The sequence below is a fragment of the Myotis daubentonii genome, chromosome 16 (assembly GCF_963259705.1).
Source record: "Myotis daubentonii chromosome 16, mMyoDau2.1, whole genome shotgun sequence".
In the NCBI taxonomy this organism is placed as follows: domain Eukaryota; kingdom Metazoa; phylum Chordata; class Mammalia; order Chiroptera; family Vespertilionidae; genus Myotis; species Myotis daubentonii.
The window spans coordinates 37,877,042-37,899,544 of record NC_081855.1 but is presented as its reverse complement, the minus strand read 5'-3'; the positions used below and the strand labels follow the sequence as shown (position 1 = coordinate 37,899,544).

The 22,503-nt window shown below is 50.9% G+C and overlaps 1 protein-coding gene across 1 annotated transcript in view; it reads left to right on the top strand.

Annotated features, from left to right (window-relative positions):
• The window catches only part of MARCHF10 (membrane associated ring-CH-type finger 10), an 83,591-nt gene that overhangs the window by 59,193 nt on the left and 1,895 nt on the right, over positions 1–22,503 (top strand). The window contains exons 7-10 of the mRNA XM_059669898.1: positions 2,591–2,757; positions 5,189–5,298; positions 14,319–14,432; positions 20,431–20,473. Coding sequence (XP_059525881.1) covers positions 2,591–2,757; positions 5,189–5,298; positions 14,319–14,432; positions 20,431–20,473 — 434 coding nt within the window. The remainder of the gene's footprint in view (positions 1–2,590; positions 2,758–5,188; positions 5,299–14,318; positions 14,433–20,430; positions 20,474–22,503) is intronic.

The following is a 22,503-nucleotide window of genomic DNA, read 5'->3' as shown; positions in this document are numbered from 1 at the left end:
ACCTTCCAGAGAATTAGAAAGAAAACAAAACCCAGACATCCCTGTGTCCACCTTCGAGCTAATAGAACATTGCTGGAGCTGGTGAGCCCCTCACCCACCTTGTCTCACCTCCCTCCCGCAGCCCCTCCGTCCCACCCCTTCCACCCCGAGGAAATCATACATGCATTGCACTTATCATTCTTGGCTTTTTACTTTGTTGTTATTGAATTTATTTTGCTTGATGGTTTTACCATATTAATATATGTCCTCTTAAACAATATATTGTGCATATTTTTAAATTCTATAGAAATGCCATTATTATTTTTTTAATATCTATTCTGAGAAATGTAATATTCTTCTACAATTTGCTTTTTCCCCTTATATCATTAGTGAGGTGCATCCTTGATGATATATTTAGCTTTAAAGCGTTCACTTTTACCATTACAAAGTATTCCATTATATGAACACCACCACAATCCGGCCATTCTCCTGTCGGTGGACACTTGAGTTCTTTGCTATTTTCTGCAAACAGCTCAGTGTGAACAATCTCGTAAGCATCTCTTGGTGCACATGAAAAGAGTTCTCTGGGATATTATTTTATCTAGGAGTGGAATTGCTGGGCTGCGGGTGGCAAACCTTTCACCATACTAAATAATGTGAATTTATCGCCTCACCTTGCCAGCACTTGTATTGATTGTCCTTTCAAATTTTTGCCAATCTGATGGGAGCAAAAAGATATTGTTGCTTTAATTTACACCTTCGTAACTATTAATGAGGCTAGGCATATTATGCGCTCTTTGGAATATTAAATGACAATTGTGTTTCCTCTTCTGTATGTCTTTGCCCATTTTTAAAGAATATTTTATTTTAGAAGTCCTTTACACATTCTGGCCACTAGTCTAATCGTTTGGCAGTTATATCTTAGAGATATATTTTCCCAATTGGTAGTTTGTCTTTTCCCTTTTTTGATGCCTTTAAATGAAAAGAAATTCTCAATTTGAACGTGGTCAAATGTATCCACCTTCTTTTGAATTGTGACTTGTATCCTGTTATCTTAAGGAATCTTTCCCAAACCTGGGGTCATAATTCTTCCTATTTTCTTCTAAAATCTCTACAGTTTTACTTTGCAATTTAGAACTCAACATGAAATGGATTTGGGACTTAACTGTAAAGTGATGTTTAATATGTGGTGTGAGGTACATGTTATGAATTCCAGTTGTCCCAGGATCTTTCCCTGCTGGCCTACAGACCACCTCTCTCATGTAGCATACATATCAATGTATAAACTCCATTTCAGGACTCTCTGTTCTGTCCTATTGGTCCTTTTGGTTGATCCCTGATCCAGTATCACATCATCTTAAAATCTGTACCATTATAAATTTTGATAATATGGTACAAAGCCTCCCTTTCTACTTTGCTCCTTAAAAGGCCCTTGACTATAGTTAAGAATCAGCTTGCTGGGTTTTCATTGGAATTGCATTGAATCTATAGATTATTATGGGGAGACATGGCATCTTGGTGATAAACATTTCTTTGATAAACATGGTATACATATCTTTTTTCTTTTGTGTCCATAATGGAAAACTAAAATTCTGTTCTTTTTTTTATTGAACTTTCTTTTCTTAGGGAAAAAGTTCTCTTAAGAAACTAAGCATACACTTCTACACCCAGAGCAGTGACCGTTTCTCCCTCCCTCTTGATTTTAGTCTCTAGTAGTTTCCTTTCCTTGACCAGACAGTCCCCGGTCCCATGAAATTCTAAACAACAACAACAACAACATAGCATTGTGTTTCTCAAAGGCCTCCCTACATGAGCATCAACCAGCTAGTTTTCATTCACCATTCATTTGACACAAATATATTTGCTTACATTTTTATTCATTCCATCCTCATCAGATTCTGGAATACTGGTATCAATTGTTGGCAAGTGTCGTGGTATTGGTGAGCTCATGTCCACATTTATTGGTTCATCATTCATCCCAAACAACATCTACTGAGTGGCCTCTATGTGCAAATACTTTGGATGCACTTTACAGTTTGCAGAACAGGTTCACCATCATCCTTGCATCCAGTCTGCCCATGACCCTTGACGTAGGTAGCAGGTGTATCATTATCACCCTGGCATCACCGTCAAGGAAACAGAGACCTGGGAAGCTTAAGTCACGGGTCCAAAGTCACCAAACTCACAAGTTGCGGAGGCAAGCCTGACCACAGATCCCATGCACTCTCCCACAGCTACAGAGCCGACTTCCTCACAGTGGCCACGGCAGGGAGAGGGGTTCCCAGCCTTTCCCACAGCTCCCCTCCGTGGCCCTTTCCCACGCCTCCAGACTTAGGGTAGCATGCTGGTTCTCCTGGTCAGCTCACTGCATCAGCTACTGCAGAGCCACCTGGTATACCACCTGGTATAACTATCCGTGCGCCTATTATCAGCAACCACAGCTGGAAGAATCTTCAGGAGGGTCAGAGGGAGCAGGGGTGGAACTGGGAGCCCTGCGGGCAAGTGTGGGGGGATTGCTCCCCCCCCAACCCCATTCACACCCTGGGAACTGGTATTTGTGGAAACTGCAAACGTGTGCACCCTTGGTCACGAGGGCTTGTTTTCCATTTAGTCTCCTGGAGGAGGACTCAGAGGAGGAGGGAGACTTGTGTCGCATCTGTCAGATAGCCGGGGGTTCCCCCACCAACCCCCTCCTGGAGCCCTGCGGCTGTGTGGGAAGCCTGCAGTTTGTTCACCAGGATTGCCTGAAAAAGTGGCTGAAAGTGAAAATAACGTCAGGTAAGTGGGGAAGGAAGAGCGAGCGGCGGACGTGCGAGGACACAGAGTAAGAGGAGGCGCCGCAGTGTGGGACTCAGAGCCTTGACAACAGCTCGCTCACCTCCTCTGAGCAGGAACTTGGAAACGCGGCCGCCAAGCCAGGCTCCTGCTCACAGCCCTGGCCGGTAGTAGCAGGAATCAAGGCTGTCTTTACATCATGGGAGGGGAAAAAGGAATTGTTTTTTCAAGTCTGAGAGCAGAATCCTGGACCTTATGCTATTGATCCTGACCCCGCTTCAGGCCTCAGCAGAGGTCCCAGGAGGACGGAAACTAGAAATGGGTCAGCCTTGAACCTCAGCAAGCACACAGCCACCATGCCAGTCAGTAGACACCTGGCCAAAACAGTTCTGCTTCCATTTATTTAAGGCGGGGATGGGGGGGGAGGGGTCACTAAAGAAACAGAGCAGAGCTGCCTTTTTGCAGTAGGGGTAGGAAAAGAGCACTGACCGAATTTTCTAGAACCTTATTAGACAAGGAGCCTTCCATGTGCTGGATTTGTCAACTCCGTCTTTAGCCGATCAGATCTTGTAACTGGGCATGAAGCCCCAACTCCCCGGGGAGGTTATAATCTAAATACAGCCACATCAGTAGGTCAGTGTAGTTTTCTTGGCAGAGAAGGGGGGGTTCTTTCAAACATGGTTTTAGGAATGAGAGCCACTTGAGCAAAAAAATACAGACGCCCAATGCAAAGAGCAACTCAGTGAGAAAATAGCTGCTATGTCTTTCAGACACACGTCTCCAAAACATTTTTTTTACCCCCTAATCAGATCCTCTTTCCTGCCTCTCCTACTTTCTCCTCCTCCATGGCCATCCTTCCAGGCAGCCTGGGAGACCTAAGAGCTCTGCCCTGTCCCCAGGGGGTATGGCTGTGCCCCCTTAACTAGAACAGAACACCATTTAATCAGAGACGTGAACACGTGGGATGATCACACTGTCTCCTCCCTGAGGCCCTTACACCATGAACGAATCTGCCCGAGCACACGCAACCTAGGGCCACTGCCCACACGGCTTAAATGCATCTCCGTGTGGTCTAGGCAGAGGACTGAGTCCCTCCAAGAGCAAAGAAACGAGTGGATTTCGGCTGGTAATGACTCTGCCATGCAATATTTTCTCTTACTAGAAATTTAGGCTGATTATGCATCTAGCACAGAAAAAGAAATTACTCATGAAATAGACGACGGAAGTCCTGTTAAATGCTTGTAAATGCCGACGCTGGTCGGGTGTGTTGAGCAGGATTAGGTTGGAAGACACATGAGACATTCAGTAGCCTGCAACATTGCAGACTGTTGCTTTAAAAAAAAAAAATCGAGTGAACAAAATGCAGATAGGGGATTACTGTCCATCCTTGTCCTTTGAAATTCTTTATTATTTACTATTTCCCCTTACCCTCGGTGGGGAAAAATAGGGCTCCGAAACTGAGCAAACCTTATCTTTACCAAGTAAGTGCAGTAACTAATTCGTCCTGCATTCTCTAATGCAAGCATGTCAAACTTGCGGGCTGAGGGCCGCATCCCTCGTTCATTTGGCCAGTTAGCCTTTGAGTTTGACATGCTTGCTCTAAAGGATAAAATAAACGTTGGCACGTCATTAGCCCAATGCAGCAACGACACTGAGGGAAAGACGTCTGGAAGACTGTTTGCCCAGACAGAACAGCCACAGGTCTGCGTCTTCCACTTTTGCACTGGGAGTAGGATAAGTGGAGAAAAATGCTGATCCTAGAATACATGTTTAAAAAAACAAAAACAACAACAAAGGAAGCCTTCTCATATTTCTTTTCCCAACTCTGAGCTCAGGTTCAAGTGCTGGCCCCGGATACTGCTGTGCTAGTTCCCACACGTGGCCCCCGGCTCCCTCACTTTTCTCAGGTGAGAAGTCACTTGTGTGGGAGTTAAGGCAGATTTTAAGCCACAGATTGGGGATAGCTTCCGCCATCCATTTGGTCCCCACCAATTTATTTACTTGGACCTGTGTTAGATCTGCAAGAAAAGAAACCCCACACAAAATAGCAAAAACATAGGCCCAATATTTACTTTTTTTTTTTTTTTTTGCAAACACCTGTGTTACAGACTCTCAACCTCCATGTAGCAAATCCAATTTTATGAACCAGTATGTTTATATTAAAACTGAAAGCAAGACCTGTTATTTAAAAGTCATGGGACTTTCACTTATACGAAGCTTGCATAGTAATGAAAGTGATTGCAAAGGAAATTTTTCCATTCTCAGATTCAAGGTCATTTTCTAAAGAAGATGACCGACTTTAAAAGAAGGTCACTTGAAACTCTGAATTCATGACACACACAAGTTGGCTCTCAAAATGTCAACACCAAAAGACCCAACGTGTCAACACAGAAAGACCCAGGCTCATACATAACAAAGAATTCTTTAATTTAAGGGGCGAATCTAGGCGCTGTGAAGACCTGTGAGATGTGTAAGCAAGGCCTGCTGGTCGATTTGGATGATTTTAACATGACTGAGTTCTACCAGAAGCACCAGCAGTCCCGGGTAAGAGATGCGCACACCCACTCTGCCCCCCCAGGCTAAAGTTGGTTAGACATACAGGGTCAGCCCTCGCCAGTTTGGCTCAGTGGATAGAGCCTCAGCCTGCGGACCAAAAGGTCCCAGGTTTGATTCTGGTCAAGGGCACATACCTCGATTGCAGGCTCCTACCCGTCCGGGGCCCTGGTCAGGGCTCGTGCAGGAGGCAACCAATCAATGTGTTTCTTTCACGTGGATGTTTCTCCCTCTCTTCCACTCGCCCTAAAAATCAATGGAAAAATATCCTAGGGTGAGGATTAACAACAACAAAATAAGGATAATAGAGGTACAAAGTCAGAGAAACCCTTTCCCCGATATAAGGAAGGCAGAGGCCTGTGCACGTGTGCAGTGGGGAGTGTTTATTTAGCTCCCTTCCTGGAGAAGGTCTGTTACTAAATTAGAACATTGGAGGGTTGGAGAGTCTTGATCACCCTGGGTTGAGGTCCTGCTGCTGTCAGGGACAAAGATAGGAAGCTGTAGTCACTGAATGGACACACAGAAATAGGAAAAGTCTGGCAGGCTCCGAGCCCAGATTTGCTGAAGGAATTTAACAGCAACAGGAGAAAAAAAGATCAGGATCTTAGAGGAAATGGTCTTCCATTTATATATCAGGTAACTCTGGGATGCTCGGGAACTGCCTAACTCAAGGGTAATAAACATGTAGTAAGCACCTACTGTGTGCTTTTTAACACCTAGTGAATGAACTCGCCTGGGGTATTTGAATTGCAGTTCTAATACTGTAAAGGAGTTAGTTAACCTTAGGTGGGAAAGTGATGTATGCCCAGGATAACAGTTAATTGCCCAACTCTCAGACAATCTGTATTTAGAATGCACTGTACAATGTGGAAGCCAGAAGCCACATGTGGCTAATGAACAGGTAGCTACTTCCAACCAGGATGTGTTAAATACAAACTGAATTAAAAAATAAAGTGTCAAGTATCACATAAATACATTTATATTCATTATTTGTTGAAATGATAATATTTGGGATATATTGGGTTAAATAAAATAAATTTTTAAAATAATTTCACCTTTTTTTTTAGTTCTCTAATGTGGCTACTTGGAATTTTCAAATTACATGCGTGGCTTGTATATGCGGCCCACACTATGTTTCTTTTCTATTGGTTGGTACTGATCTATAAGGTGCCTTGCACATAATAATCAGTCAATAAATATTTATCAAATGAAAATAGCTCACATGGCCATTATCATTTAAGAATGACCTCCCTCACAATGTGATTAGAAAAAAAAGATTAGCCCGACCAGTGTGGCTCAGAGATCGACCTATGAACCAGGAGGTCACAGTTCGATTCCTGGCCAGGGCACATGCCCGGGTTGTGGACTGATCCCCAGCGTAGGGCACGCCAGAGGCAGCCGATCAATGATTCTCTCTCATCATTGATATTTCTATCTCTCTCTCCCTCTCCTTTCCCCTCTGAAATCAAAAATAATTTTTTTAAAAGATTAATAATCACGACTGTAAAGCGCATAATTTTAAAACCATAAAATCATTGTTAACAGCTGAAATGTCAGCCTCGGAGGAGGAGTCCCTGTGGCTGTCAGACCTGCAGCCTGTATCCAGACCTTTTGTGCCAGTAGCGCAGCTGAGCCTACATGGTGCATGTGAGTCTGGGCATTTCTGTAGTTACTTTTTTAAAACCTAAGGCTGCCAGACAAAAGAGCGAAATATCGATAAGAATGGGGATTTGAACGGTGCAACTAATAAAGTTGATACAATGGACATAATGCCACACCAGCGTTGCAAAGAATGTGCATCAGAGAGTGGGAGAGAGAGAGGAAGGGGGGGGGCGGGGAGGATTTTCTGAGAAATAAACTCAGTATTTTGAGTCCATACATGTTGAGGGTCTTGAATCATCCAGCCATAACCCCCAGGCACCGAGATCTGAGATGAGAAACAGAAGCGACTCACATTCTTGGACCCTGAGGATGTTAGAGTCAAAATTTTGAAAGGAACCAGGCCCTCTGCGTGCCTGAGGTCAGGGTGCCAGCTGGGGTGCAGACAGGGTCCATGTGGTCATCTCGAAGAACAGATTATTTCAGGAAACGCAGCCGGCCAGACTTCCTGAGAAGGACGCGTCCAGGCCAGGCCGTGTTACTCGGAATGCTGCCAGGATGGTCTGCAGCCTCACCAACACCGTGCGGCCCGGGGAATGCCTCGTCCAGTAAATCCCGCTTCGGGCCCGAGCGTGTCCACTCCGCTCTCCCTCTGCCAAGCTGCTGCCCTGCACCATGCACTGCTGAAATGTCTGCACTCACGAAGCCAGAAGCAGCCATCCCACCAAAGAACACACCAGCTTTGACTAAGACATGAACCTAAATCCTATTCCCTTCCCCAAAGTTGCTGTGTGATCTTGGGGAAACTACACGAACTCTCTGAGCCTCGGTTCTCTCATCTATAGGAAATGGGAAGATGACAATTCCTGCCGACAGATGTAGGAAAAGACCCAAGCGCATCACCTAATACCACGTCTGTGCACAGAAGGTTCTCAGTAAGTGAGAACGGCCATATTACAGCCACAGAGATGCCCAAAGTCTTCGGCACTCCGGAGAGAAAGCTACGTGCACCCTGAACCAAGCCAACGGGCCTACTACACAGGGTCCACACTGCATCCTACCAGCTGAGACACCAGCTACGAGCACACTGTTAACAGAACTGTGAAAGTCACTGCCAGCCAGAGTCCGGGCAGGAAAGAGACGATGGTCGATTCACAAGGGGTGAGTGCTGAGGGCTGAATGACGGGAAGAAATCAACAAGAAACGACGAAGCAACTGAGATGGCCAATGCGACCTCCACTAGGCCTGCAGTGACAGGGGAGGGGCAGTTACAGGACCAGGAGAGCTGTGACCTGAGGAGAGACTTGAGTGGAGGTCACACCCCGCCCCTGGGAGCCAATAAGGGGAACAATTGTCCTAGCCTTCCCCCCACACACACCCACTGGTCCGCCACAGCCTCCCTTTGCCCAAACCCAAGGGGAAGCCAGAGCACAAGGGGGTCTAGTTAGCGCAATCCATGGAGCTCGGCCTCAAGGCCACAGGGCAGGGTGGGAAGTGGATCTGGAGGGAAAAACGGAAATTACCCGGCATCGTAATTACGTCACTTGGATGCAGAAAAGAGTTGAAATTGGTTTCAGTGAGAACTCAACCGGCTTTCAAAGCCTTTTGAAAATGCCCCGCATCCCAGTCACAGGTAGGGACCGGGTCGGCAGCACTAGAGGGGCCACTTTTACAGCAGTTCTCACTGTTTCCGTGGCCCGTTGTGAATTTAATAGTGTCTGTGTGCTTAAGGCCCGAGTTAAACTTGAGACACTACAGAAGCATGACCTAGACACGTTCAGGAACTCTCCATGGATCAAGACTGAAGTAACTGTTGTTTAACACAAAGATGTAGAAGATGTAATACAACCTGGACGCGACCCCGGCCTGGCCATAGGCCTCGCGGGCACAGCTGTGCACCTGCGATCCAGGCCCTTCCCTCACTCTCACACCTGGACTCCTCTGGGCCCTCCCCGCCCACCCTCCGTGCTGCTCTCACTCCTGGAAAACAGGTCCTCTTATTGAGATGGGGTAGCCGGTGCCAAATACAGACACGTACAAAGACAGGGACAAAGCCAGGAGACGCCGAGGCCAGGCTTCAGCTCAGTTTGGCTCTCGCCTGACCTCAGCTAACTAGCTAACTCACTAACTTACTTCCTCATACTTTAATTATAAAAATCGAAGACACACACACACACACACACACACACACACACACACACACACACACAAATCTCCCCTAATTAAAACGAACATTTAGCTGCATACCCTTTTTTATGCTTTTTATTACATTAATGCTGATGCCCGGGCCCAGCCTCCGTGATCCTGATTTAATTGGTCTGGGATGGGATCAGGCACTAATTTTTTGTGCGAAGTGTGGCAAAATACACATAACACAGAAGTTCAACTTTTAAAGCACATGGAGTGCCTACCGTATGCTGGAGGTACCGTGGTGCCGAGGCCGACACGGCCGCTGCCTTCTGACGGGGAAGACTGTAAGTGATCATAACGTGGTGTGGCGGGCCCAGAACAAGGGACGTGCCAGCCGCTGCGGGAACAGCCACGGAGGGGCTGACCTGCTCTCAGGACCAGAGAAGGCCTCCCCGAGGATGAGACTGTTAAGACCAAGAAGGAAAGAGAGGAAGTAGATGCCTCCCTGGAGGCCTGACCACGGACAGACCGGGGCCTTTGCCCGTTAGGGGCCCAGTCAGCACTGACAGTGGTCTGGGCGGGTGGGAAGGGGCTTAGGTCCAAGTATGTTTTCCTGGTTTGGTTCAATGCACCTGAGTAGGGGCAGAGTGAATGCTGCCCAAGAGCCCTAGCAGGGCATCGAGATCTGATACCCCCTCGGTTCTCAGACATTGGGCGGCTCCCACAGGGCCCGGTAGAGTCAAGGCTAGTTACGGAGCATCGAGTGGCTGGATTAGGAACTCTGCCGGGCTGCCTGGCGCGGCCCCAGGAGGCTGAAGCAGCTGTGGGGCCCGGCCCAGCGGCACCATCGCAGGCCTGTCAGGTTTCATGGCCGTCAGCGCTCCGTCTCCGCTTACGCCTCACCCACGGCACATCTTTTGGAAGCGCTGCGTGGGTGTGCTCTTTAACCGGAAGTAGTTGGTTCTGGCTGGGACAGTCGGTTTTTTAGTGAAGGAAGAACTCCTGGATAGTAACAAGTAGAGCTCCAAAAGGGGCCAGGAGAAAACAGGTATGTTTTGTTGTTGTTAATCCTAACCCGAGGAGAGTTTTTCCACTGATTTTTAGAGAGAGTGGAAGGGAGGGGAGAGAGAGAGAGAGAGAGAGAGAGAGAGAGAGAGAGAGAGAAACATCAATGTGAGAGACACACATCAACTGGTTGCCCCCCCCCCCCCCGCCTGTGCCCCAGCCAGGGATTGGACCTACCACCCTTCAGTCTGAGGGCCAAACAGGCCAGGGCAGAAAACAGGTTTAAGACAAGTTTAGATCGCAGGCAGATCACAAGTGATCAGAATCTTCCAAGCGCCACAATAGGGAGTGGTGGCAATTGTGGCAAAAGGCAGAGTACTTCTCTCCAACCGTCTCCTTCCTTCTGTCCTGCCGGGGCTCATCTGCCGGCCACATGGAGATTGCTCAGCTTCCAACTGTTGCTCCTCAGTTTACAGCAGTGGTTCTCAAGAATGGGTGGTCCCCGGACCAGCAACATCACCTGGGAACTTCTTAGAAACACACGTCTTGGGTCCCACCCCAGACCCCTGAATCATAAACTGCGGGGAGGAGTTAGTACACAGCCACCTTGTTTTAGAAGATTCTCTCAGTTATTCTGATTCATGTGAATGTCAGAGCTACCGGGGTCAGAAGTCATGGCTGAATGGGCCGCTGTCTGGTCCAGAATGATACGTCTTTTCTCACTCTTTCACGTGTACATGTATGTATTGAGCAGGCACTGGGCCAGGCACATGGGGTCCTTGATTAGCTCACTCTGCCATCATGCCTTGGGGAAGCAGGCAGAGCAGTGGTGACTGCTCCCCTTGGATAAATGGGGAGTCACTTCGGTCATGCACAGCTTAAACTCTCCGCTCAACGTCGTAGCCCTTGATGGCCCCGGGCTGCCCACTCGGGGCTGTGCCCACTGTGCGATGGAGACGCGCCCTGCCATCTGGGCCCTGCAGCACAGGATGGTCTCGGTGGGGCCCTGGCTGGCGTTGCTCTGGAGCGCAGGCCTGGGCGCGCGCCATCGCAGCCGCGGGCAGATGTCCTTGGACACACGCAGGCACCTAATCACCCTCACACTTGGGAGCATCCCTTGAACATGTTTGAAGACTGGAGAGAACGTGCAGCCAGGCGGTCCGCCTCCTGAAGTGGATTAAATGGAGACTTGCCATCGGTGGCAAATCTCTTGGTCGAAATGAATATTAACAAAATGAAGGGGGGGAGGGGGCAGGAGAGAAGAAAGAAAAACATCTGGCAGGAGGGCTGAGCGCTCCAGAGCTGCTGTCGCCTGCCTCACAGGCTTCTGCCTTTCCGGGCTCCCCACCCCCGCCCCCCACCCGTCCCCACGCTGCACGCGGGCACGAGGGCATCCAAGTGCAATGCGTTTGGGTCCGGGGAGGGGTGGGTCAGGAGTAGCCCAATAAATAACACTCCAAAGCCTAGCTCCTTTCGCCCTTGCGAACAAACACCGCAGAACTCTCTGTGATGACCCACCCCTCCCACTTGTGGCCGGGGGATAAAGGACGCCGCCCTGCCCGGGTGGGCCGGCCCAGCCCCTTTGTCCAGCATCACAAGCTCCGCCAAGGGCCACATAACGCAGCCTGGCCAGTGGGATTCATGACTCCGCGTGACAGGTTCCCGCCCACAGACCAGCGAGGAGACACAATCTGCTAGAAGTGACTTTTCAAATTATCTGCAGAAAACATTAGTGGATATTTTCCCATCTGCATGCCTCCGGGCCTTATTGAGTCATAAAGAGTAAATGATTTCCCTGAATGCTTTGACAAACCTGATCGTTCCAAGCCATTTTCGAGCTGATTGATTTGCCATTATGCATCGGAGTGTCTCTGAGCGTAAGAGGCTTACCGGCGATGACAGTGCAGGAGGCAGAGCGGCAGCTCGCAGGAGGCTGCCACCCGTGGAAAAGCAAACAGGACCAGGCGCAGTTTGCACTGGAGAGGAGGAGGGGCAGGCTGGGAAGGCTTCCCAGAGAAGGTGGCTTGCAGACAGACACAAAGGAGGCACCCACTCCCGGGGAAGTGGGAGGAGGCAATGAAAGCAGAAAAGGGTGAAAACAAGCAACTTCCCCTCTGCCTACTCCCGGCCAAGGTCAGAAGAGCGCAGAAGAACGCGACTAAAGGCTAAAAATAGGAGGCCGACTGCCAAGGACAGTGGCAGAGCCTTTGAAGACGAGTCTGTAGGGCGGCGGAGGGGCCTTGAGCAGTGACCTTGGGGCCAGTGATCCCCCAGATCCGGAGTTGGCCCCCACTCAGGAGGAAGAGTGCACCGGTCCTTGCCAGCTTGGGCATCTTTCCTGGCAGCTGTTTAGTCCTGGAAGAGGTGTGTTCTCTGCCAGCTTCCCGAGCGGCCCTTGATGGGATGGGAACGTGGCTGCTGCTGCTGCTGCAGGAGCAAGGAAGAGGCACCGGGGTGGCCCCTGTGGCAGACCGGCTGCAGTTATCCTGGGAACACGGTCAGAGTTCGGACCTTTCCCAAGGGCGATGCAAAGGGCCACGCCCTCTGCTGGGAGCCGAGTCTCCCTGGGGCTTCCTGAGCACCGTCTGGCTCAGTCCCCAGGCCCCGCCCCTGGAGATTTGGCATGAGGACAGATGGGGGATTAAAGGGGCGGAGGGGAGGAGTCCTTGCTAATGCCACTAATTTATTGAAGGTCAATGAAGCGTCCACAGGGTGAGGCCTTGCCACACAGACCACCAAAGGAGCTGAGGACGAAGAGCCATGGTCAGCCAGGGGGCCAGGTCCGCCCCATGTACCTCCCCCTAGGTTCTAAGCACCAGTGAGAAAAATAAAACACAACCCACCCACCAAGAAAAGGCGAAAACATGAACAAGTGTTAGATGCAGTGTACAACGTAAAGACAAATGCTTAGGAGTCGGGGAGTAAAGGGATGCCTGAAACAATTGTTGGGAAGGCTGTAAGGAAGGGACATTGTGACAGCGATAAAAGAAGTTTGGGGCATGGCCTGGCAAAAAGGTGGAGAGGGGACATTCAGAACAGAGGCACGAAAACAAGCCAACAGCCCAAACCAGGAGAGGGCACGTGCAAAGGCCCTGGGGTTCACAGTGCCATGTGAGACCCTGCCAGGCACACGCTCTCTGGGGATTAAATAGTAATAGATGAGCCTGGATTGGGGGCAAGAGGGGGATAGGTAAGATCATTAAGTAAAGATAGTAACATAAGAACCAAGGCCTGCCCTAGCTGGTTTGGCTCAGTGGATAGAGCCATTGGCCTGTGGACAGAAGGGTCCGGGGTTTGATTCTGGTCAAGGGCACATGCCCAGGTTACAGGCTCGATCCCCAGTAGGGGGCATGCAGGAGGTAACCGAGCAATGATTCTCTCTCATCATTGATGTTTCTACCTTTCTCTCCCTCTCCCTTCCTCTCTGAAATCAGCAAAAATATATTTTTAAAATAAATAAATAACTAAATTTGGGGGGGGTGGGGGGGGACAAAAACAAGGCCTGTGCCCTTTCTCTGGGCAAATGAGGGATCTAGGAAAATAAAGTAACCCTCCCATGGCACCTGTGCCCCAAATTCTCCCACAGAAGTCTGCCTTCCTAAGACAAACATCACCTCTTCTCAGAGGCCACAGCTACATCCATACTCCTCACTTCTGCCTAATATGGTCCCACCTCACCATCCCCCCAGCCCGTGCCAATTTTTTTTTAAAATCTAAAACAAACCCCTGCCACAAATACTCCAGCCACACCAGTGAGTCGGGAGCTTGGGCCAACACACACTGCTCTCCTCATCCCTAGGTCTCTGCTGGCATTCAGCGCCTCCAAACGGCCCTTAATACCCCTCATAACCTCCTTCCGAACTCCCTCCCATCCTTGAAGGACCATCACAGAAGCCTTGCCCCATGTCATAGCCTGGAGGCTGGAGCTTCTCCAGGACAGCCTCACTAAAGAGTTAAGAATTCCCCCATGGCCGCCTGCCCTCTAGCCAGGACCCCCTCCTGCTCTGTTCTCTGGTCCCCGAGGGCAGGCCTGGCCTTGGGGCGTAGGCTCTCGCTCCTTTTTAAAATATACATTTTCTTTTTTTATTGATTTCAGCCTGCAACCCCGGGCACGTGCCCTGACTGGGAATGAACCATGACCTTCCGGGTTCATAGGTCAATGCTCAACTACTAAGCCACCAGCTGGGCTCTTGTCCCATTTCTTGTCACCTCTTTGGCCTTGTTACCCTCCATGAATATTTTATAGATGAACTTAAGAACTTTCTTTTCCAACGTAGCTGCAAAATGAGCTGATGAACTCCGGCTTGTACCTGGTGCTGCTGCTCCACCTCTACGAGCAGAGGTTTGCGGAACTCATGCGACTCAACTATAGCCGGGTTGGGAGAGAGCGGGTAAGTCTGGCTCCATCCCGGCCCCCCCAGCAGCAGGCCCCCAGCCCTTGCAGGGTTGTTTATTAGACGTGCGACCTGTTGAAGTCCTCACCGTCACCCGGGAGGACACAGCACTGTCATCGTGAGGACTGAGACGTCATGGCTGCTAAGTGTACGCCCAGTCCTCTGGCTGAAAAGTAATTGATAATCACATGACTGCTAACTATTAAACATGAGTAGTAACTAAATGGGCATTAATGGTCACCTAGGCAAGTGAGTCGCTAGGGATTTTTGCCCCAAAAATAGAGGCTGGGTGCGAATCACGTGTGGGCACGCCCACTGCCCAAGCACGAGGGCCCGTGAGAAACAGGGACCTCCCCCGACAGGAGAGCTCTGTTTTTGGCTTTGGATCCCAGGGTACGTTATTCCGGCATCTGCGTGGATGCCAACCCTTTGTCATTAGAGAAGTGGCCGGGAATGGCCATCTGGGGCTGCCCTTCCTTTAACAAGAGAACCAGGGCCCTCCAGGAGGCGTCGAGATTGGAGGCAGAAGCCTGGGTCTGCTACTAACTGGAGCCTGACCTGAGCCTAGTCAACCAAAACACGGGAGGCGGACAGGTCGACCTCTGAAGTGTCTTGATCGTTGTCAAGCCAGAACTCTGCGCCCCAAGGAGTCCCTCTTGGTCAACCGCTTCTCTGTGGTGGGGCCAGGAGAGAGCACTGGGAGGCCAGGTCCCCTCCTTTACCTTAAGGTCATGCCAGGGGCTGACAGACTATTAGTGTTTTGGGTTCCCAGAACCCCTTGAGGCTTGGAACTTGACTTTGGTTCATGTCAGAAGGTCATGACTGGAAAGCAAGCCAGTGTGGCAGTGAACAAGCTACCATGAGACAGTCTTAGTGACACTCTGTCACCCTGGCCCATGAACCTCCCTTTCTTTTCACTTTTCTCTCTCTCTAATCCTCCTCCTATCCTCCTCCTTCTCCTCCCCCTCCACCTCCTCCCTTTCCTCCTCCTCCTCCTCCTCCTCCTCCTCTTCCAGTAGATAAGAGGCACCAGCTGTGGCCATTGCCTGGAGGCTAGAATCCAGTGATTCCAAATGGCGCTTACATTGCCGAGGGCCTTGCAGGATTAGAGGCTGTTGCGATCCATTTGGAGTCAACCCAAACTAAAAGGCTGCGTTCAAACCATTAGTCATAACAGTTCTAGATTTGTCCCTACCTTTTTTTTTTCTTCTTCTTCTTCTGCTTAAGTTCTCCCACCCTAAGCTCTCAATTAAGAAAACAGGCTGGGTCTTTGCCAAGCTATCTCCTCAGGAATCTCACCCTCTTTTTGACCTGGCCTGTCCTTCCTTTAACTCTTCCGTCGTTTTAATGGTGACATAAATTCCTCAGAGAAATACACTAAAAAAAAGAAAAAATAATAGTACAGGAAGCAGGAAATGATCCTTTGTTAACATTTCTGTAACCTCATTTTCATGATTCCACATCTTTGTAAGGAACCCTTTACTGCACATTGAACTTCAAAGCACCCCAGTGTTGATATAGGTTACAGATGGCTGCCACTTCGGCAAGCTAACGCAAGCCGGGCTCGCCTTCAAGACAGCAAAGCACACGACAAACAGTGCAGCCCAGTGGGTGGAAACCCAGGCTCCAGAGCACTGGCTCTGAGGAAACTTCTGGTAAAACGATCCTAGAGGAAGAGGAAGGGATACCAGGAGCCAGCTGGGAACCAGGACAGGAAGGAAGCAGGAAGAACAGGGCAACATTCTTCTCTCACCACAGCTTACATTTAATGAGAAACCCTGAAATAGATCTCACCCACTAAACCACCGAGCAGGCACCGGTGCAGATAACCAGTTAAGAGGTCCACAAATGGAAGAAGGAAGGCAAGGGCTTTGGGCAAATTCATACGCTGGACTGGAGTCTCCGTGTTTTCTTGTAGAAAACACTCAGAATCTGTGAGAACATTTAGCAGAAGAGAGGCATATGTAAGGAGCGAGCCCTCCTTCCCTGTCCAGTCCCTACCAAGCTGGAGAACCCATTCACACGGGGCTTCTTGGCTGTTTTTCACAAAGGTGTCCAGTGATGCATGCCTGTCAGTGGTGATGATCATTCATTCACTCATTCATTCATGCCTCAGCCTGTATCAGTGGGGACCTGGCCGCCTACTAGACGTGATGCCATGATGTCCCTTTTTTGGAGGAGCTTATGGTCAAGTGGAATTTATAAAAACAGAAAATACCATATTTATAAATCTGGAAAATAATTGGAAAGTCACACTTGGTCAAGAGAACTGGCAGACCCAGTGGATTCCCAGAGGCTGTGATATTGACAACACCAGGTGTCCCCTGACTGGGTTTCCAATGATCCCATAGACAACCAATTTGTCTCTCCGGTAAGGGTGTGAGCTATTTGAAGGCAAAGCCCAGCCTTCTACTCCTCTCGTGATGCTGGCACACAGTGAATCCTGTGTGACCGCTGACCACGTCCCAGACACTATGGAGGCCAGGAGCATTGATTGATTCCACCAGTGCTAACTGACCATCAAAGAAAGACGTGGTCTTGTAGGGTGCAGGTGGGACGTTGCACTGGCAACCAGGGCATGGAACCCTTATCTCTTTTGACCCCTACATGCCGGGGTCCTACCCCAGCAGGTCCAGGGGTCCCCAAAGGTGTGGATGGAGTTGGCGAAGAAGGAAGGACACGGAGACAGTGTTCAGTTGATCAGCAGCCTAGCCAGGATCTCCAGCCAAGTTCTGGTCTGGATCTCCAGAGAGGTTCTGCTTCGGATCTCCAGCCAGGTTCTGTGGCCATGTTCCCTCGCTAGGTTCTCCAGCCAGGTTCAGTCGCCAGGTTCTAGTCAGGTTCTCTTGCCAATTTCTGTAGTCAGGTTCAGTCCAGGATCTTTTGCCATGTTCTCTCCAGCGAAGTTCTTCTGTCTGTAGGTTCTGTGTAGGTTCTGTCTTCTTGGTTCTCTTCTAAGTTCTGTCTCCTACGTTCTGTGTTCTAAGTTCTGTCTTCTGAATTCTGTCTCTTGTTGTCTTGTTGCATCTGTATTTATACCAGTTGATTCCAATCCTATCAATCTCTATTCCAAAGGTTAGGGCGTTTCTTATCTCCATTCCAGGGAGTAAAGATTATGTAGCTTAAGCATGATTGTTCGTAGTTAAAGTGATTAATTACCCGCCCGGCACTTAGTTGAGGGGTTTTATTCCCTCCCTAACTTCAGGGGAAAATTCCTACCTGGGGAAACGACCTTTCTTGGAGAGGTGACCTTGGTTAAAACACAGCGCCAAGAAGGTGAGCAAGCATATTAAGAACCGTATGCCATATATGCCAGGTCCCTTGAAACAGCAAGGATGGACCGGCTCCCGGCACCTACAGTCCTCCAGTGCCTAGAAAATGCCCGGCACAGTGTAGGTACTCAATAACCTTTGATGCTCAAACAGTAAATTAATGAACCAGAACCTCGCTTCTTCCAGGAAGCGAGTACAAATTGGAGATAGTACAAACTTGTGGAGAGAAAGGTTTTCTGGTAAAGACACATCCAAGTTCAAGGTATAGTCGTTTGTTTAAAGATGTTTCTGTGTGCCTACTATGTACCAGGTTCTAAACTAGATTCTGGGAATAAAAAGATGATTATAAAGGACTCAGAGTCTAAAGAGAAAATAGACGTGTAACAAGAGTATCAACAATGTGCCTTGTATTACAACAGAAGATTGATGGGGGAAACAGAGCAAAGTTAGGTGACGTGAGGAGCCACCGTTCTCACCCCCTCCTTCCACTCCTTCTCCAGGACAGGCTCTCCCGGCAGGGTCCTCAGGGACACTAGCCAACACCTCCAAGACCTTGCTTTTAATCTGAGTAGGTTGTGCTCTTTGCCACCGGTCTTCCCACTGCTTTGAGAGCCTGGTAGCCAAGCTCCTCCCATTATTGCTCTCATCCACTGATGAGCTGAGGAGGTGATGATTGCACTGAATCTTGGGAGAGTTTAGCGGGTGGACAAAGGTGGGTGGGGAGGAAAAGGGCATTCTATGCAGAAAGCAACACAAAGGCTCAGAGACCTGAAGAACCTTGCATGTTTGGGAAAGCCGAGGAGTTGAGTGTGGCCAAGACTGGCAGGAAGTGAGCCTGGAGGCTTGGCGGGGAGCAGGATGTGATGGGTTGGTGTTGGGCTCTAGAAGGCTGCTCAAGGATTTCTAGCTGGGTTTGGCAGGCCAAGAGGTCTGCGTTTTTGAGAGGTAACTGGAGCAGCCATGAGGAGGGCGGGCTGGAGCGGGACGGGACCAGCTGGGTGGCTGTTGCACTGTTATAGGGCAAGGGGCCCACGTGGGGAGCATTGGAAATGGGAAGTGCGGACTTGGTGGGCACAGAGGGAGGCACGTATGGGCTGAAGGAAGCATTGAATGGTGTTCTGTGCAAGTGCCCAGCACGAGGACACAAGACCCACTGGCCTCACTGGACCCCACTTGGCTCACCCTTTATTTAATCTGAGGGGGACACACAGCTGGCCTGTGAGGTGAAGCTATACAGACTTGCCTTCCAGTCCTCTCTTCCTATCAGCACTCACACAGGGCACTCCATTATTCAGGACCTGCCCCCCCACCCCACCCCGCCTCCAAAGCCCCCTGTCCTAGGAGTCCTCATAGCCATACGTCTTCTCTCTACCAGGCTTCCCTCCCTCCCCCCATGAAATGTACCTATGCCCTGACTCTCTCCCTGCCTGCCCATGGCAGCTCCTCTATATCCCTTAGGGGCCTAATTCACTAAACTACCTAGAACAACAGAGAATCCCAGTCAGTGTGCTGAAAGGCAAAAGGCAAAGGGCAGAGAGTGCTCTGCTGGAGTGAGGCCCGCCTTTGTCTCCTGCCCCAGGTGTGCTGTATTACCACTGCACCTGCAGGAAAACGTTCACCTGAAGAAACCGGAGGGGAGGGGAGGGGAGGGGAGGGGAGGGCTGTTCAGCGGCTGGCCTGGGAGGCAGGTAGAGATTTGAAGCAGCTTTCAACTCGCACTGACCCATTTATGTGTGAGGCTGGGTGGACTTTTCCCAAGCCCTCCCCATTCATACCATTTCTACAAAACCAAAAGTCTGGCCTCCAAGGACCAGATCGACCCAAAATACGGGAGGCCGACTCGTGGCCCACACTCACCAAGATGGCTTTTCCTGGTGGAGTGTGAGCGCTGGTTTCGATAGATGCGATCACCTGGCACAGAGTCTCGGGACAGGATGAGGCCGGTCAACACGGCCCTGATGTATAATTGACCGGGTGACTGGGCCTGCACGCTGTGAGAAACTCCATCCTTCTCCTGCCCTCTTCCTGGCCTGTGGGTGAGAGGCGCCCCAGAGGCCAAGGCTGCCTCCACACTGGGCAGCCTGTTGCCCCAGCAACAGTGTCTGGCACCCCTTGTTTTGTCCTCGAGCCTGTCACAAAACCCCTCTTCTCCTGGGGGAAGAGCACCAGCCTTCCGCACCCCATCCCACATCCTCACAGCCTGGCACAATGGGCTCCCACGGAGCACACAGTGTTTCTTATTGTGGCATAAAATGCCATAAAGTCAGAACAAAGAGGGAGCCCCAGGCCTTGATGGGCCTGCTGCTTCCTGCCGGGCAGAGAATACAAGCGATTGTTTAAAAGCCAGTGGTGAGGCAAGTGGCCAATTAGCAGGGCCTTCACCCCCACTCGGCCTGAAAACGGGCTTCGGACCGACCATCGGGATGGGATCTTGCTCTTCAGATCAGTTTGCAGAGAGGAAGCAAGTCTGCTCACGCTGCCAAAATTAGACGCCCTGGGCTGACGGGCAAAGGTGACCTGGGCGATGCCACGGCCGTCCTTAGGGCGCGGCTGAGCCCTGCGTGCTGAATGTCAGCATGCTCCGGGCACCCCCACGCGTTTCCCCTGCCCCTCTAAGGTGACGGTGAGGCATTCCGAGAACCTCCCCGAGTCTAGGGAATCATACAGCTGTTCACGGTTGCCGTGGAAAGACAATTCATTTTTCACTGTCTTCTTTCTCATAGCTGTCAAGAAATTTCCCACAACCCAGACCGGAAGAAAATGAAAGTAGGTTTTGGGGTCAGTCCTGCCATTTTGAGGGTGTTTGCTAATTTACTTTTTCTGTCGCTGTGTTGAACCTCATACTGTGGGAGGAAGTAATGACCACCACCCAGAGGCAAAAATAACCCCACCGAGCTTGGGAAACTAGCAGCAGCCGGTCACAAAGGCGAGTCCAAGCACTGACCGGAGCGGATAAGGGTTCCAGCTCCCCCTGAAAGCAAGGAAAGGGGGAGACGGTGGTGTCGGGGTAGGATGGCTCGCCCCAGGATTTTCCCTTTTCCTTCTCCTTTGCTGGAATTCTCCAGCCTCTCAGGTTGTCTTCCAAACCCTGGAAGAGGCTCTTTAGCCATCACCGGAAGGGACCACATTCAATCACAAGCTGGTGGCTTTTTATTGGATTTCCTCACCATTCGGCCCCATCAAGTGGGTCTGCTGGACTCAGAGGCTTGAGAAAGGTCCCTCCTAGGAAGGAAACCTGCCTTCAAACAGGCCCATGATCTCAGGACCCCCCCACTGGAGAAGATGTGGTTAATGAAAGCAGGAGGGCTTGCAGGGAGAAGAAACATTACAGGTTCCTGGGGGGGGGGGGGGGGGTGACAATTCCATCGCCAGAGGCTATTCCAGGGAGCGATGTTACCGCCCTAAAGGGGTTAGGACAGTAAACCCCACACTGGCTTTGCCGTCAGCATCACCTGGGCACTTACCAGAAGCGGATTCCTGGGCCCCTCCCGGGGACTCGGGTCAGGCCCAGGCCCGGGGTGAGCCCCTGGTGGTCAGGGCGCAGCTGGTCAGGGGGATGCTTTTGGGGAAACCCCCACAGACCCGCCTGGAGGAGAAGCTGAACCAGCTCACAACTGCACAGGGCGAGGCCCAGACGATGCCTCTAGAACCCAGTTTACTGTTCAGGGCACGCTCCTCCGGGAACCGGGGTGTAGGGGGGGCCATTTTCAGAGACGCTGGGAGAGCGGGAGGGGGCCTGCCCTCCGTTCACAAAAGGAGCCCATAGAGTCCTAGTCCTGGGCGCGACCGCCGTGTCCTCGGGGGCCACTCTGGGCGGCCACCCCCACCATCCAGCACTGCCGATCCCTCCCCGGCGCTCCCCCTCCGGGAACCCGGCTGGGAGCGAACGGGAAGGGAGCGGTGGGGTCGAGAAAAGACCTTTGTGTCGCGGGCGCACACACCCCCTCTCGCGGAAAACGCCTCTGCGCCTCGTCTCGCTGGTCCTAATCGCGGCTTTTGGCGAGAGCCCCAGCTCCGGAAAGGGCGCGACAGCCAGCGACTGTGGGCGCCGGAGAGGACCCGGGGCCGAGGCTCCGGGCAGGGTCTCGGCGCCGCGCCCGGCTGCGCCCCTCCCCAGCGGCGCCCGCGCCTCTTCCCGGTTCGGGGAAACCTGCTGCAGCCGGGCGCGCCCGGGTGGGCTCGGCTGGGCAGGGGCGCCCCCTAGTGCCCAGCATGGGCCGCTGCCGCCCTCCTGCTCCGGGAGGCCCTGAGGACCAAGCCTTTTCCCCACGGAGCTGGCGAAGGGACGTCCGGGGCCCAGGGAAGACTGGCGTCTCCGAAGGGCAGGAGGAGAGCATCCCTGGGGCGATGCTTAAAAAGGGGTCTCCACGGAGGGGACCCTGGGAGCCCCCCCACCCCCCGCAAGTGCCCTGGCTGCGATGCTGCCGTCCCGCGTTGCTCTAGAGCAGCGGTTCTCAACCTGTAGGTCGCGACCCCTTTGGGGGTCGCCTAAGACCATCGGAAAACACATATAATTACATATTGTTCTTGTGATTCATCACTATGCTTTAATTATGTTCAATTTGTAACAATGAAAATACATCCTGCATATCAGATATTTACATGATGATTCATAACGGTAGCAACATTACAGTTATGAAGTAGCAACGAAAATAATTTTATGGTTGGGGGTCACCACAACATGAGGAACTGTATGAAAGGGTCGCGGCATTAGGAAGGTTGAGAACCACTGCTCTAGAGAAAGATGCCATTTGCCATCCTACTTCAGGAATCTGGGACTAGCTCTAGGACCACAT